The 18286-nt window shown below is 37.1% G+C and overlaps 3 protein-coding genes across 3 annotated transcripts; 1 reads left to right on the forward strand and 2 right to left on the reverse strand.

The window, feature by feature from the left end:
• Window positions 1-2213: 2213 nt before the first annotated feature.
• Window positions 2214-5217, reverse strand: LOC149394221 (putative RNA helicase SDE3). The gene is made up of 3 exons (XM_089618364.1): window positions 3831-5217; window positions 3506-3718; window positions 2214-3384 (listed from the first exon to the last, which is right to left on the reverse strand). The coding sequence occupies exons 1-3, from the start codon at window positions 4932-4934 to the stop codon at window positions 2455-2457; spliced, it is 2247 nt and encodes a 748-aa protein (XP_089474490.1). The 5' UTR covers window positions 4935-5217; the 3' UTR covers window positions 2214-2454.
• Window positions 5218-10229: 5012 nt separating this feature from the next.
• On the forward strand, window positions 10230-11296 carry LOC149394222 (uncharacterized). The gene is made up of 2 exons (XM_089618290.1): window positions 10230-10944; window positions 11094-11296. The coding sequence occupies exons 1-2, from the start codon at window positions 10230-10232 to the stop codon at window positions 11294-11296; spliced, it is 918 nt and encodes a 305-aa protein (XP_089474416.1).
• Window positions 11297-11748: 452 nt separating this feature from the next.
• Window positions 11749-14878, reverse strand: PFD5 (prefoldin 5). The gene is made up of 3 exons (XM_089617310.1): window positions 14496-14878; window positions 14336-14413; window positions 11749-12207 (listed from the first exon to the last, which is right to left on the reverse strand). The coding sequence occupies exons 1-3, from the start codon at window positions 14790-14792 to the stop codon at window positions 12121-12123; spliced, it is 462 nt and encodes a 153-aa protein (XP_089473436.1). The 5' UTR covers window positions 14793-14878; the 3' UTR covers window positions 11749-12120.
• Between the last annotated feature and the right edge of the window lie 3408 nt (window positions 14879-18286).

The following is an 18286-nucleotide window of genomic DNA, read 5'->3' on the forward strand; positions in this document are numbered from 1 at the left end:
AAATACCTTCTCAATTTGATGAATTCCGACGGTCCTCTTTGATTCCAGCCGAACTCCTCGTCAAACTCTTCTCGGCAACTCCCGGCGACTCCCCGGTCCGAGCGCGCGCGGGTTTTGGGTCCGCTCATAACGGGGTGTTTGGTGGTGGTCCGGTCGAGCGTTCTCTTCTTCCTCGAGCTCTCACTCCCTCGATCTCTCTCTCGGCTCTCTCTCTCTTCTCGGTTCTCTTTCATTTTTTTTTTGAAAAACTATAAATGGGAGCGGTTGTGGTTAAGTGTGAACGCAGCTACACGGTTATAATTACTTCCTTGATATTCGCGAGCATTAATAACCAAATATTTGACTTGATTACGTGTAAATATTGAAAGAAACTGGGCGGGAAAACGAAAGGGTAGTCTAGTCATATTTTGGCTGTAAATAAATCCTCCTTGCTATTTACCATTTATTAACAAAATGTGAGCTAAAAATAAATTGCCTATTTTCAGGAGGCTATATAGCTTAATTACCCTTAAAATAATTTAGTATAAATAAGAGAGAATTAATAGATTTGGAGTATAGAAGAGACATAATGGTTAAAAATATATTATTTCTATACTTGTTTTATATATAAAATTATTGCTAAAAAATATTTTCCGTAGAATAATATGCATGTTAACGATTTAAAAATACTTAGAAATCGGCATTTATGTCAACATTTGCTGGTTATATGCTAACGTTTATAAATGATTTAGTGTCCGTATAAAGGCTACTGTTATTTGCATAAACGAGATATGATGATTAATATTAACGTCATATATATGATAAATAGGGGAGGTAAGTCCACTAATCAAGTTAACGTATTGTGCCCTCTTTTATTTTTATAATAAGACAATGGGCTAAAAGATTTTTTTTTTTTTTTAAATGGGGCTTGCTCTTTTTTTTTTTAAATGGGGCCTGCTCAAGGAAAGGGGCCTTGGGCGGTTGCCCTTCTCGCCCTACCCTTGAGCCGGCTCTGCTGATCCATACTCCTCTATTGATGATAGTCAAATTTTGAACATAAAATTCATGTACATTAAATGGTCCAACAATAGTAGAGAGAGTAAAAGAATAGTGAGCCAATGAGCATACCACAATTTTCATAACACCCTCCTCTTGAGATACTCATTATGGTATTTATATGTTCATGTTGTTGCATTAAAAACTTTACTAGTAAAAACTCAGTGGGATAAAAACCTCTCTCTCTCTCTCTCTCAGATCTCGCAAAAAACAACCACACTTTGCCCCTGCTCCACCACCTCATCTTTGCTGCCCTCTTCTCCCTCGATCTCGCTCACCGCCTCGACCTCTTTCCCTAACCTCCCTATTCTCTTTGTGACCCTATATTCGTCACCTCGGCCTTATCTCATACGTGTGGCACAAATGTAAATCTGTTCTAAACATTGTCTTCATAAGTGCCATTCGGGTGGCACAATCGTGATTACCGACCATATCAACATAAAAGAGTAAGGATAAACATACAAAGAGATTCGAGTACTGAAAACTTATTTGATACATCTGCAAGTCTATCAAGATAGGAGTTCATGCATATCTCATCCACGTGACACATATCTAAATAGCTCACAAACGACTAGAGGTGTATCACTCTCTCTCACGTTTAAGTTGTCGTTTGTTAAGGAAATGAATTTCGGCTAATCCTACATGCGCATTTCAGTTGCAAATACGCTCCAAATGGGTGCAAACAATAGCTTTTTGGGATCCCGTCATTTCAAAAAGTCCTAAAGCGACTAGCAGGGTGGAAAATAGGTTGCAAGACTCTAATTCAATCGGTTTTTATGCGCTGCCCACTTGTTTTATGTCTATCTTCAAAATGCCGGTTTGAGTTGCTGGGGTCATCGAAAAACTTATTGGAGGGTTCTTTGGGGAGGGTTTCGGAGAGAAGCAAAGTAGACATGGAGTTGCCTGGAATGTTTGTTGTAAAACGAAGCAAAAAAAGGTCTGAAAATTGGTAGATTATTTTATAGCACTCCCTTTTCAAAATGGCTATGACCCTTTCCTCTAGAGAAAGAGGCATTGTGGTATAAAGTTATTCGCTTTATTTACGATTAGTAAGGAGTTCTCGAGTTACTTTCTGGCTGTTTTGACGAGGGATTGGGCGAGTGCCTTCTAACATGAGTTTTTCTTCGTGTAATTTTGTTTCTCTTCCTTGTTCCGCTCGTTCACAGGCTGTGCACTCTTTCTTTAAAAAGGCTTTTCCGTTGTCAATAAAATGTCGCTGTTTCTTATTATAAAATCATTCAACACCATCACACTAGAAATCAGAGGCATGATCTTGAGAAACCACTTAACATCAAGCATTTACACACACAGATTAAACCATATGATAAGGAAAAAAAAAAAAAAAAAAGTCGTGAAATGAAAGAGCAAACACTGGCTGCTTCAATAGTATGCAGAAAATAACAACAAACTCCAGAGAATTTAGTTATAACTTTCGTCCCGGTTCAAGTTCAACTGCGTGACAAAATCGGGATCGAGGCTTTGATACGGCCTGCAGTTTCGCAGCCTCTCGAAATACGACACTCTCAGTCCATATTCTCTGGCTATCTTAGACCTCGACCGGTTCGGGGAAAATCCAGGGTCGCCGGTGACGACGACGACTGTGTTTTCATCAGCAAAGTTAGCGAGAGGCACCAAAGCCTCGGGCTCGATGGCAGTGGAAGAGTCAACCATGAATATGTGGCTGAAGTGTCCGACGGGTACGCCTTCTCTGTGGAGGCGATAAGTGCTCACGAAAGTACAAAATATGATCTTATACGAGCAGAGCTCTTCAAGCTGCGGACAAGCAAAGCACTCCTCTCTGTCTCTGTAGAGAGACGAGGAGAGAATGTCTTCGGGCACGTCTTCTTTCTCTCTGAAAGCCGCGTTGGCTCTGAACATCTGAGACTCGTGGACTCTCTTCTTCAGGCCTCTCATTAGGACATCGCAAGAGCTGTTGGAAGGCGAGCATATGAGGACACGGCAACTATAAGAGTTGGCTCTGTAGATCTCGATCACCGCTTCTTGAACCAGCAATCCGATTTTAGACAGCTCAGACTGATAAGCCGCTGATTTTCTCTCTGAGGCACACTTCGGGCCCGAGATCAGGTAAGGCGGCGGGCTCTTGATGCTCAAGATCCTGTGGACCGCGGAGCATTTTTCTTTGCTATATCGGGACGTGGCATTTGGGAAGAGAAAGTTTTCGTAAATAGTGTCTGATATGGAATTGAGTGCTTCGTGGGCTCTCTTAAGACACACTCTGTTGAACCAAAAACTGATATCGTATCTGTGGCTCGGATAATGCTGCGAATGGAAGTCGTCTTCGAATTCAACGAGTATGACGTTGCTTTTAACCACACGGTTTATTACGCCCTGCACAATTTTGGCATTGCTATTTATGACTAAATATGATAGGAGCCGGGATACTTACACAACACAAATGATTGTCATGAAAATTACATGTTTGTAGTTTTAAGTTGAGACACATAATTACCTGAAAGGGTTTAATTAAGCTACCGGAAGGTCGTGCTAACACACGGTCCCTTGACAGAAGATACGGTCGTTTCTCGGGAATGGAATCTATCTTGAATGCCACAAAGATCTGATCTTCATTTTCGAAAACCCGTTTTTGTCTTCCTGATTTCATATACCTTGCCGCCTCGTGTAACTCCAGCGTAACGTCCTTGAGTTCGTAATTGGCCCATTTCTGATTTAGGTAAAGTAAAAGAAGACATTTTTAAATACATGCCAAGTTTTCGAAGAAAAAAAAAGGACAGACATTCCAGCTTTAAAACCGTAGAAAGCAAGGGCAAGCATACCTCACAGTAGTAGTCTTCGGCGTATAATAGAGTCGAAAAGTATTCCTTGTACGAAGCTGGACACACAGGACTCATCAAAACTCTTGGCACCACGTCTCTGTCGATCAAATCCTTGATGTGGTCTGGAACTAGATATATAGGCACTCCGTTTTTGTCGACCTTGCTATGTTTCGACTTCTTCACTGGAGCTTTCTCTCGAGAAGAAGCTTCCGGTTCGGCTTTCGAGAGACGCGCAGAGGAAGAACTCGCAATCGCAAGCTTCGGAGCGATTGGCACCCAATAACTCCCAATCCCTGGCTTTGGAGTGATTTGCGAAGGAGATTTAACATTTTCAGGCTTAGGTGCGATCGGCGACGGAGAGGAAGAACTCGCAATCGAAGGCTTTGAAGCTATCGGCGACGACGAAGAGCTCACAATTGCAGGCTTCGGAGCGATCGGTGACCGAGAACTCACAATCGCAGGCTTTGAAGCTATTGGCGACGACGAAGAGCTCACAATTGCAGGCTTCGGAGCGATCGGTGACTGAGAACTCACAATCGCAGGCTTTGAAGCTATCGGCGACGACGAAGAGCTCACAATTGCAGGCTTCGGAGCGATCGGCGACTGAGAACTCACAATCGCAGGCTTTGAAGCTATCGGCGACGACGAAGAGCTCACAATTGCAGGCTTCGGAGCGATCGGCGACCGAGAACTCACAATCGCAGGCTTCGGAGCTTTCTGCGACGAAGAACTCGCAATCGCAGGCCTCGGAGCGATCGGCGAAGGGGAATCAACAATCGGAGGCGTCGGAATAACAAAAGAAGGTTTGGACGAAGACGGTGAAGATGATCGTGAAGACAACCACATAGCTCGAGCTCTCTGCAGAATCGCCGCGCTGGATTCGGAATCCAAGTCTCTGGTCGCTTCATTGTGACGCGGGACTGAAGTGGGAATCGGAGAGTGACGCAAAAGAGAGGTTCGATGTTCAGATTCAGAATCAGAAAGAGAAGGGCTTTTATTCTTGAAGGCGTTTTTGACGGCTCTGAAGTCCACGTGGACAGTGTCGTCGAACTCGTCTTGGCAACAGAGCAATGATCTCAGGAATCCCAAGCAAGAAGGCTCCATAATTCAAATCGCAATAATAACAAAATAAAAAAATTATTGTTACAGCGTCGAAAAAGTAAGAACAGTGAAGTAAAGTGAAACAATCGACAATCAAGATTCAAGCTTGCTCATCTCATTTCCACAAATCCGATCAAGGTGGTTTAAGTTTACCACGATGAAGAGAGTGTAATAATGAGCAAACGTTGGCTCGGTGGAATTTTTCACTTGAAAATATGATCCTGACACAGATTGCAATACAAGAAAAAAAAAATATAGGATGTTATAAATGCATTCTTAAGTACTAAGCAATGAAGCTAATAATGAATCACTAAACCACTTTATAAAGCATATATATACACCCACATATAAAAATAATAATAAAATGTAAAGTACATACAATAAACAGTCACGCATGAATGCAGATTAATGCATAGATTTTGAGAGAAAAAAATAATAATAATAATAGAAAAAAAAATCATGCATAGATAGAATTAACGAAGAACAATACTTAATATTTAATTTATATGAGTATAAGTATATGATACACATACGCGATACGCCAACAAAGTACTTAATAAATACTAAAAAGCACACACAAATACTCAATAATTTTCCTTTTGTTTTAATAATAAACAAATACATAGTATTCATGGTGTAGAGACAATAAATAACGTTGGGGACCTTGGGTACGAAATGCTTCAAGCTTATTAGTTTCTTTGATTTGTCTATTTTTGTCAGCAACCTCTCTATTTAATTTTTTGTTTATTTTGTCAACTATTTTCTCTGTGGTAAGTTTAGGTTAATGGTATAGAGACAGTAACGTAATTTTGTCTCTAGAGTTAAGTTGTTTTTTTAAACATGATTATTGGATCTCAAGTCAATTTCCGTTGTCTCGACTTCATTTGTCTATGAGGCGTCTTAGTCGATGATTACTTGAATTTAATATACAAATAATTAGCTGTTTAGCCATCTAAAACACTAGCAATTTGGTTTTAGCCAACCTTTTGTTAATTTTCCGTAAATAGCCATCTTGCTTACGTGGCAGCTTATTAATTGATTTAGTTTTACCTTTTTGTCCTTACGCTATTTTAATTAGGCATTTTTTTAAAAAAAATTCGAATTAAATATTGAAACCGAATAGGGAAGTTTTCAAATTTGAAATTTGAATTTTGTTGCAATTCATTAGGTAATTAATTTCGAATTAATTCTTCATTCATTGATATTATTCTGCTTCCATTCAGTTTATTTACACGATTAACTGTAAATAGGCTTTGTATTTACAGTGAATATACTGTAAATAAGCTTCGTATTTACACGAATATACTGTAAATATGATTTCTATTTACACGAACATACTGTAAATAGGCGTCGTTAATTTGGCCGGATTATCCATTAGTACAAGATGGTCTCCCGAGGTAAGTGTTAGGACCTTAAGGGTAGTAGAAATGAATAGTTAGTTTAAGCAATTACTTAGTATGAATAAAAAGGGGAGTAAAATGCAATTATTGAGTGAAAAATTGGGATGTTAGAACAAGCCTCTCGAAAGTTTGTAATATCTTGTAGTTTCATGCTCTAACTAACTATAAACATTTACTTAGCCGAGGTAAACAAAACCTAGTATTTGTATCATAAACATTTACATATGTGTGTATATATTAGTAAACGCGGAAAGTTCGTTCAGGTTTGCAGAGAATGGGAAGGAAGTGCTCTGAGAGTGAACAAGGATGTTCGGTTAGCGCTCATTCGAATCGGCGTTGTTCTTGGAAAAGACGGTGGTGCTTTAGGTACATAAAAACAGAACCCCCACGCCAGATACTCCGACGAGGCGTCGGAGAAGTCTGAGCAATCCTCGTCGCGCGCCTTGCCCTCGCGATTCCTAGATCTAGATCTAGGAATCGCGCCCGATCTGGTGCATTCTCCGGTCATCGGTGCCCGATCTGGTGCATTCGCCGGTCATCGCGCCCGATCTGGTGCATTCGCCGGTCATCGGCGCCCGATCTGGTGCTTTCGCCGGTCATCGCGCCCGATCTGGTTGGGGATGAAGCGACCTGAAGAGAAACCCTGGCCTCCATGTTGCGCAGAGGCACTGAAAGCAAGCATCAGCAGTCTGAGCACCGAACCCAAGCCGTGTTCTTTCTGAAAGCAAATGGCGAGCCTTCTTTCGCAGATCTCCGCTGCAAAACGTCGAGGTCGTTGTCAAGAACAACATGTACGACAAAGGCTTCTTGAAGAATGCTTGGGAGATCTACACTGCAAAACCAGGGCTCGGTTTTTTTTTTTTTTTGGATTTCGTTTTTTGAATTTGTGTTTGAATGAGAGAGAATATTTGCGTGTATATTCGGTATTAATTACAGAGGTTATTGAAGGCCCTTGAAATACGCGGCAGTTATTATCCAAAGATTTGCTTTAATTGATTTTATTTTCGATAGGGAAACGGGCGGGAACAGTTGTGAGGATATGTTGGTATTTTTAACTATGTAAATAAATTCGCCTGGCTATTAACACAAAATTAACCAAATGTTGGCTAAATCCAAAACTGTATATTTTTAGGAGGCTATTTAGCTATATAACCCTTTAATATAAGGTTCAACCAAGGATTAAAATATCAATGGTTTGATTTCAATTATATCTGCTACGAATTAGTATCCTATAAAGATTTAAATACCGATAGTTTTTTTTTTTTTTAATATCGATATTGTTTTGCACTGATTAGATTTTCCTAATATACCATATTACCATGTATCTATGTTCAATAAAATAAGCTTAAAGAGTCATACCTCAATAGTTCTCGAACGCTACAAGTTTATTAAAATAAGTATTTGAAGTCTAAGGTCATCTCCACCCGTACGCTATATGGTAGGAATAGCGTATATTGATGCTCAAGTCGTACGCTTTATCTCACGCCATTATGGCGTGAGATATTAAATGAGTTTGATGTCACGCTAAATATGACGTGACACTATTCCTACTACAAAATATTTTTTTAGTCCCTATAAAGTTTATAATTTATATATTTGTATTGATTTATAAAATTATATCATATTTATCCTTAAATTATTCATTAAATTTATTTTCAAATACAACATTAACATTTGGAGTTTGGGAAAAACTAAAACGACATTAATATTAAAAGAGAAATAAAATAACATTACAACGACATCGAAATGTAAAAAAAAAAAAAAGCATTAAAATAAATAAATAAAAAAAACAAAATACAACAAAATAAAATTAAACATAAATTTACAATACATAAATTAGTAGTCGGGAAGATTAGCGCCGGATCCTCCAAGACCGGTGAAATATTGTGAATATGAATCAGAATTGGAAAATGGTGTTTGAGATTGTTGTTGTTCGGCTCTCTTTTGTAAAACTTTGGCTTGTTCAGCATCCCAAAATGCACGAACCTGAGGATCTGATATTTTATTTAAATTCATTTGCATTATTTTATTTTCTTCTCTGATTGTTTTCAAATTATTAGTCTTATCTATACTTTCTAAGAGGCGTTCCCTCATATCACCCGACTTCTTCATTTGCTCAAGAAGTAGTTTATTTCATTCATCAACTTTGCTGATGGAGGAAGCTACTTTGTCATCCGGTTTTCATTTTTAGTTTGGCTTTTTTCACTCCAATCGATCGCTCAGAAGGAGATGGTTGTCTAACCGACTCAGGAGTTTGTTGTTCGGACTCCGAAAAAGAACACGAACATCGAGATGTTTTGTCTCGCACTTGAGGCTCCGTCTTGAAATTTTTCAAAATTCTTGATGATGTTCCACACATGATCAAACTTCCAACCTTTCTTGAATTTTTTATCATCTGCAAGCAACACTTTAGCTTGATCCATCTGCAAGTCGATATAACCAATTACAATAACATAATATTAAAAAAAAGATAAAATAGCTAAAATACTCACAATATCTTCAACTGAAGCACCGCTCGGGTGTCTATTCTCAATTTGCCGAATGCATGCATGCATTTTCCTTGTAGCTTTCTCAATTACTTAGATTCGGGACTGAATTGATCGCTTTGAACGCATCTCCGAAGTTGGTTTTTTTGCATTGTTATAGTTGTCTTCAACACGGCTCCAAAACCTATCAGATGATTGGTATATACCAATGATAGGGTCTTGAAAAATCTCCATGTAAACTCGACAAAGAAGTCGGTCTTCTTCATGAGAGTATCCAGAAGCTCGACTTGTCATTTTCTTGTAATGTATCGTACTCAAGGCTCAGTAATTTTTTGGATGAAAACACAACTTATGGAAGATAATATTTATAGAATATTTTCTCACTCAAGGCTCTCACGCTTCTCGGGCTCTGACGTGATGTGACCAATCAATACCACTACTCATCAAAGCTCTCATGCTTCCCGGGTTCTGACATGATGTGACCACTCAATGCCATTACCCATAAAAAATCTCACGCTTCTCGGGTTCTAACGTGATGTAACCACCCAATGCCACTACTCATCAAAGCTCTCACGCAGGGTCGGCCCAAGCTCACCGGGGCTCTAGGCGATTCAATATTTTGGGGCCCTATAATACTAATAAAAATTTAAATTTTAAGGGTAAAAAATGTAATTTTTTTAGAAAATGTGCCAAAAGTGTAAATTTTTAGGATAAAAAATGTAAATTTTTTAAAAATAGGCAAAAAGTGTAAATTTTTTGGGGGCCCATCCACATATGGGGCCCTAGGCCTGGGCCTAGCCCGCCTTAGCCCAAAGCCGGCAGTGCTCTCACGCTTCCCGGGTTCTGACGTGATGTGATCACTCAATGTCATTACCCATCAAGAATCTCACGCTTCCCGGGTTCTGACGTGATGTGACCACCCAATGCCACTACTCATCAAAGCTCTCACGTTTTCCGGGTTCTGACGTGATGTGACCACTCAATGCCACTACTCATCAAAACTATCACGCTTCCCGGGTTCTGACGTGATGTAACCACTCAATGCCATTACCCATCAAGAATCTCAGGCTTCCCGGGTTCTGACGTGATGTGACCACCAAATGCCACTACTCATCAAAGCTCTCACGCTTCCCGAGTTCTGACGTGATATGACCACTCAATGCCATCACCCATCAAGAATCTCACGCTTCCCAAATCGGCATCTACACTCAACGCCCTATAAATAGTCTCAGTTCAAATGAATTTGAATTCACATTCTCTAACACACTTCATCTTTCATCATTCATCTCTCAAAATGAGTTTTAATTCATCATCTTCTTCCTCTGATGATGATTTTCAACTTCAAATGGATCAAATTGATGAGCAGTAAGGATGCTATATGTCATCAAATTATCCAAAATAATATCACGATCATGCAAATTCTCAACGAACATGCCGCCGACCAAACCATTGAGCGCAACGTAGGAGGCTCGATTCCAGGACATGCTTTCATCAATCGGGATCGAGAGAGTGCAGACCGGCGACTTTTCAATGATTACTTCTCAAAATCTCCGCTCTACAACGAGGCCATGTTTTGTCGGAGGTATCGAATGTCTCGCTCTTTATTCCTCCGAATAGTGGATGCTGTTAAAAGTCACGACAACTATTTTGTACAACGGTTGGATCGTGCTGGCAGACTTGGGTTGTCACCACTTCAAAAAATAATTGTTGTCTTTCGGATGCTGGCCTACGGTCTTCCGACAGATGCCACAGACGAGTACTGCAAAATAGCAGAGTCCACGACAATTGAAGGCCAGAAGAGGTTTTGCCGAGCAATGGTTGAGGTATTTTCTGAGCAATATTTAAGATCACCAACTCATAATGACGTTGCTAGACTTCTCCATATAGGTCAACAACGTGGCTTTCTGGGAATGTTGGGTAGTTTGGATTGTATGCATTGGAAATGGAAAAATGGCCCTACCGCGTGGGTCGGACAAAATACGGGTCATAGCGGAAAACCTACAATTATTCTAGAAGTTGTGACTGATTATGATCTTTGGATATGGCACGCTTATTTTGGCATGCCGGGAACCAACAATGACATCAACGTGTTAGAGTCTTCTCACCTATTTTCCAATCTCACTCAAGGTATTGCTCCTTCCGCTCATTATATCATACAGGGAAATGAGTATAATATGGGTTATTATTTGGTTGATAGTATATATCCAAAATGATCTACTATTGTTCAAACTATTCGAGAATGACTGCATGCATAATTATGCATAACATGATAATAGAAGATGAGCATGATCTCAACGTGCCCATTGAAGTTAACATAGAAACGCCACCATTGAGGATTGAATTAGCGGAGAATGATGATACACGATTTCAAGAGTTTTTCAGTCGCTACAGACAAATAACAGACAAAGATGCACATATCACGCTTCGAAATGCATTGATCGACCATTTGTGGGAGGGATATTCTAATTCATATGTGTAATTGTACTTTTTTATTTTATTTTATGTTATTTGTTTTGTATTGTATTTTGTGTTTAATAAATATTAAGTTTACTTTGTGTTAATTTGTATTTTGGATAATTTTATGGAATAATACTTCATTATTAAATAATGAATAAGTGGTATAATTGAAAGATATTAAATAAATATAATGGTATAGAAATAAATAAAAGAAAGTTGAATATAATATTAATATTTCAATTTGGTGTAAAAAATAGAGTTCGATTGGAAATGAAATAGTGTTTGATGTGACATACACTGTAAAATAGAGTAGAAAATGGTTTTATACTCTAAACCACTTGTCCAATTTAGTGTAAAACTGGTGCGGTTCAATTTAGTATGACTTTAGACTTCTTTTCCATACACAAAATTGTTCAGAAAACTGAATTACATTATTTCTTCATAAAAATGCTATCAATTAAAAACTTGAATTTTAAAAAAATACATCCTAATATAAAAAATATAAGTTTAAAACAGCAATTTCAATACCAGGCACAATTTCAATACCAGTATTTTTCCAACATTTCACACGAGTCTAGCTTGTAGACTAATTTTTCCAGATAACAATATTAAAAAAAAATTAAAAAAAAATACCACTTTAATAAACTGGCTAAAAACAAAAACTCTACCCTACTTTTTCGTGTTTGTAACCTCGTATAAATAATTTTCCCAGTCATGCAAAGAAAAAAGACTCTTTTTTTAATGAAGCAGAAAATCTGTCCCAAAAATACAAACAGAGCTACAACCTGGTTTACTAAAATATAGAGTCGCAATGGACCATTAACCAAACCAACAAAAGCCATCGATTTATTGTGCACCAGGAGATAACTGCTTTAATTTTGCTTGCAATAGAGCACCAGCTTCATCGGCTATGCTCTTCTTTTTTGCAGCGACCTGCATTTCAAAAGCAAGATTTATGAAAACTATATTCAAACTAGCTCCAATATCAAGAATGAGAAGTAAATTACAACCATCACACTAAGCACACACAAAAAAAAAAAAAATAAATAAATAATAAAAAAATTTCTAAGTTCCTATTTATTCTTCGGTTCCACTAATCACAAAGCAAATAGAATTCGCAGCGTCCCTAGAAAAGAAGAAACTTCGCCAATGACAGTTCGAACTTAACAACAGTTAAAAAGTAAATCCACTCAACATTCTCAAAGTATGTACGAGCACAAGAGTACGTGACTCGTTTTCTTTTAGTCTCATCCACGCCAATTCTGGTTGTTGGTTCCAATCAATTTTTGGTGTTTCATTCCCATTTCACGATCAAGCACGCCACCCCTAATCACCTTTCTACATGGAGGCCAAACATAAATCAATAAACGGACGCTCGAGCAGTATCTTTAAGCATCAAATTCTATGTTCGTGGTAAAACACATACACAACTCGGTTGGCATGGCCGCGAACCACCGTCCAACCACCTCGATGGACATTTTGATCATTCAACAACTTTGCCGAAACTTAGCTCGAAGAAATTGGCTGATAAAACACCAGAAAGACATCCCCTTTGATGTCGTGAACCATTTCGTCCTGCTAAAGCTGCAAGATTTTCGTTTTCACCAATCCATGTCATAAGATGAGCCGCGTCTGAAACTTAGCAACGTAAAAGCTTGACCTGCTGGCCAATTCCTACTTCTTCCACTTTGTATTTCACTTCTCATGATTTGAAGCGTTATGATGGAGAACGGAGGCCCGATATCCGCTTCACATGTGCCCGGTGGAAACATCAGCAAGGAGGACCAAGCTGTGCCGGAAAATGCAGGTTCCTTCCAGGAAGGCTTGATGAGATATTTTACTTGATACTTATCTAGTTTCTGATGTAATAAGATAAAGAATTCTCCTAGTTGGCATAGTTGGTTGTGTAAAGGCATCGGGTGATTTGGGAAGAGTTTCTTGTATAAGAATTCTGGAATAGGAGAGCCAAGGGTCCCTTGAACTTCTAGTTTATATCCTTTATCTGACCAATACTCGGTCGTTCTTGTGTTACTGTTATATTAAACACCTCAGACTTAATTCCTAACATGTTACCATGGAAAACACCATACAGTGTTCACATCACTCTCTCCAAGCTTGCTCCCTTATGAGAGCCCTTGACCTCTCAGATTATAGTGACTCCTCGTCGTCCCGCAAAGCTCTCGGCTTTTGATCTATTAGAAGCTTTTTGATGATGAGGAAGCAACTTGGAAAGACTAGGACCATTCGCAATCACTTACTCCATTTTTTTTTACCTTGAAGACAAGGTCCCTTATGGAGATGGGATCAATTAAACTATCGGTCACTTGTTCAGCAAATGACGTAAATGAGCAGCGGACTCAGAGAACAAAGCCTCGTTACTTGGACTAGAAATATAATTGCTAGCATGGTTTCATGGTACTTAGAACTATTTTTCGTTTATGTATATTGCAATTCGAGTTAATATGAATTGAAAGCTTGAACCAAACAGATAAGGGCCTATCAGTGTGTTTCGATTGGCTATCTAATCAAACTATTATGACATACAAAACATCACCACAAAAAGAACATTGTCCCTCTTTAAATATAACAAACCAAGTACTTCTTTACGTCAAACATGTTAGCACAAAATGGGTATTATTTAACATTTTGAAAGGCAATCTTACAGACATAGGCATAAAATATGTTCCAGGCTAGGGTGATTTGAGATATTAATAACATCAACACATCAACTCGGTTTATACCTTGAATAGAAACTATCATCACAGTACTCACTTTATGCCTATCATACAAGCATACAATGTTAATCGCCATGAATGATCCTACCAGGTTTAGCTAAATCAATCTATGCTTCGAAACTCCAATTCCGTTAAAAAGATATTCTAGCAACCGAGAACAATACGTGTTCCAGGGGGAAAAAGGTATTGATATATCACGTTTGTCGTCTAAAAAATGTGGCTCATAAGAAACATAAACGATCATCACAGTATAAAATCCCTAAATTAAAAAAAACAACACATAAGGTTTTAAAAAAAACAACACATCAAGGTTTTAGGGGATTTACCTCGAACAGCTGGTCGAAATTCGATTTGAGCAGGTTGATCTTCCTATCGCAGTAATCCTTGCCTTCGACCATAGTTTTCTGACGCAGAGACACGAAGGAAGCCGATAAAGAAATCGGAAATAATAATAAATGAAAAAAAACAAATAGAGAGATTGGAGACCTGGATGAAGTAGCCAGTGCCGACGTCGACGAGGACGCGATCGGCGTCGTGGAGAGTGCCGGAGACGTAGAGAGAGGCGGTGAGAGGGACGAGGACAGGCTTGCCTTTAGGGCGGAGGGAGAGATCGTTCAGGGCGGCGGAGGCGAGGTCGAGCCTCGCCGTGGCGGTTCGGATGTTTGTGAGGCTGTCTTGGAGCAGATTCACTTCCAGATCTGTTTGTTCCTTCACTCCCTTCAGTTGCTCCAAGCTCAGCTTCTCCAGCTGCAACGACGACGACGATGAAGAAGAAGAAGCCATCTCTCTCTCTCTCTCTCTCTCTCTCTCTCTCTCAAAGTTCAGTCTAAGCTCTGCTTCTCTCTTTTTTTATTTGAATTAATTAAGTTTTTTTTTTTTTTTCTTTTTCTTCTTCTTGTTTTGTGTTTAGTAAAAATTTAGGTGGTTTTTAACTTTTAAGTTTTAAGTTAATGTTTATAATGCCGGGGAATTGCGGCGAAATTACGATGACATCGCGTTTTTTGGTGGAGTCCGGCAAGTTTATGACGTTTTGTCGTTTCAGGTGTTATTGTCATCAAAATTGCAAAGCGATGTTGTTTTCGTTTCCATGTCGTTTCGTCCACATATGTCGTTCACGGACTGTATATATATATATATTAAAAAAAAAATGGGACTTTTCCCGGAAATAATGACAAAGATAGGGTTTTGTTTTTCGCTCGGCCCTCTCGTTAGATCCATCGACACATCCTCGAGTTTTCCGTCTGGTATTACCGATCGTCTGTGTACAAATTCAACAAAAATTCAGAAACGTCGTCGTGATTTCGCCGACCGTCCGAGAATGTCGCGGTGAATTTGTGTCGGCCTGATTGAAATTATTCCATTTTCGTGGCAGAGGGAGTGCCCGTATAACTTAATTGATCCTGCATGTGGGCAACTTCTCCCAATATCAATTTCTTTGTTTGTTTGTATTGGTTAAAGTTAGTCCGGAATCATCTTTTTTTTTTTTAGGAAAAAGCTTAGAAGATAGGTAAAAATAAAATACTCGTTAATATATATTTGAAATTTCTAAATACAATACAAGGTACAACAACAATCTAAATAAAAAACCCCTTAAAAAATTGATCTAAAATGGAAAAGATTAGATTTTTAGTGCAAAGTATCGTCCATTATGTACAGAATTCTGTAATGAGAAAGAACAAAAGACACAAAAGACTTCGAACACATATCCGACTCTTTTAATAGATTTTTCGTGATGGGTAGGAAAAACTTATTTAATCGTGGTGAGAAATTCTTCCGTCTGTCTAAACTAGAATTTATTATAATTTTCTAAACGAAACGGTGGGCGACAACTAATTCGTCTCCAATCCAAATTAAAATAAACACGATACAAAATTAATAAAGATTTATGACAGCTAATTAACAAATTAAACACGAGAAACAAAATAAAATGACATTATTAATAACTTAATTATTTGTGCCAGATTAACACACAAACTTCGCACACAAAAAAAATCATATGTCAGTCTCAAACCCAATTAAAACGGGTGTCCAGAATGTAACAATCTATCAAAATTACCTCTAATATATTCTATTTCTCTCCTTATCACTTGAGCCATAAAAAGACTAAGAACCAAAGACCTCACCTCGCATTATCATTATCATCAAAGCGCGCTTGGAAAAAATCATTCGCACCAAAGTTATGACAAAATGGAATATAACATGATAACTCATCGTTTCTTGTTCTGCTGGGAAACAAAGATCTAAGATTCAACTTTCGATGAGAATGAGACACGAGGAGCAACGTCAACCAATAACAATCCTTCCTCAAGACTCGTAAGTGCAACATTTCGGGTTATACCCCAAATCGCCATAACTTTCTCGATCTAAACGGAAACAATCCACTTTCCTAATCGCCATTCCAATTTTTTTCTAGAGATAGTGACGATTTGGATTCGTCCCAATTAGTCACGACCTCCTCAAAACCTTCGGAAACATGATCCCAAAGACCTTAAAGCGACGCGCATGTTAAGCCCTCATCCCACCACGTGTTTCGTGAATGTTATCCGATAAATCGCATTAACATAACTTATTAAATTATGCATTCCATCACGATTTTTCATCGGCCACCACAATTTCCAAATTATTTTAAGCCATTGACACAAAAATCAACAACACACATTTTAATCCTTAGAACTAAAAAAAATATAAAATTACAACCATATGACCGGTCTATAGTGGTCTCTCTAATCTATGATTTTAAATTTTGAAATCGGATCGGCCTATTCTAGACTAATCTATCAAACTCATTAAGATAAAAAAAAAAAAAAAAAAAAAAAAAAAAAAAAAAACACGGTTTATGGTTTTCCGATTTTTTTCACACCCATAACACCAAATCTTTGGTGTTCAAAATATCGAGATATATCGCCGATATATCGTTTTTTGAAGAGTCTCGGTAAAATATCCGTTATAATAGTTATCGTTTTATAAATATCGCTAAAATATATCGATGATATATCTACAAAATACCGATATTTTTTACTAGTTAAAAAATCCAAAATATCGTCCAAATTTAATTTTTTTTAATAAAAAAATAAACAATTTATTATTTATTATTTTCTTTATTTATTTATTTTTATTTATATATTTTACTTAGGATAATGATATTATCAATATTTCTTATTTATATTTTAAAGAGTTTTGTAACTAACTAAACCAATTCAAACCTAAGAATTTTATTCTGTCATACGTTTCAAATTTTTTTTATTTATAGCCATTCTGCTTATGTGACACATTGTTTATACCATTTTTACCCTTATTAATTAGTTAATATAATTTATTTTTTATTTTCGAAATTAATAAAATGTAATTTATTATTCAAAATCCCTAATTATTAGGATCTCAGTTATCTCTCTATCTTTCTCTCTCTATTTTTCATGTTCACTCTCTCTCTCTCTCTATCTCTCTTTCTCTCGTCACATTTTTTTAGCCATGGATAAATGTCAAAATCATAAAAATCGCAGTTAATAATCGTTAATAACTGTTAATAGGCTTCTGCTTTAACTAATAGTCGGTAATAACTGTTAATAGGTTTCTGGTAGAAACCTATTAACAGTTATTACCGACTATTAACTGCGAGATGCTGTTTTTTTAACCTCTGCTATGCCTAAAAATGTAACACAGAGAGAGAGAGAGTATTTAGGTATAAATAAATTATTTTCGTTTAATTTTTTTTTTTTATAAAGAATTAGGGGAAAAAAATAAGGGTAATTATGTCTTATTGCATCAAAGATTGACTAATTACCAAATATTACTAAAACGTTGGATATTTCACAATTCTAAGTTTTAAAAAGGCTAATAAGCTAGAGCGCCCTATTTTAAAATACATATAAATATATATATGAAAAATAACGTATTATATATATAATATATATACTAATAGATGAAGTAATTAAATATATAATACTATTCTTTTTTATTATTTTAAAGAATATTTGTAATATAGTAGAAAAATATTACAATTTCTTTGAAGAAAATTATTTTATTACAATTTTTAATATTGAGAAAATAATATAAATATTAATAATGTATATCTATAAGAAAAAAAGTCATATGTATATTTTAAATTTGATTGTTTTATTAGAAATTTAAAAACATAAATAATGGTACATATTTTATTATAAGATTGTCGAACGATAATCGATATAATCGGTAGTCGATATTAAAATTATTATAAAATATCCGTCGATATATCAGTCATATTAAATATATCCGTATAAAATTAGATCCTCGGTACTTTC

This window comes from Urtica dioica, chromosome 6 (assembly GCF_054948205.1).
Source record: "Urtica dioica subsp. dioica isolate 48M chromosome 6, U.dioica_male_clone48M_v1_H2, whole genome shotgun sequence".
In the NCBI taxonomy this organism is placed as follows: Eukaryota; Viridiplantae; Streptophyta; class Magnoliopsida; order Rosales; family Urticaceae; genus Urtica; species Urtica dioica.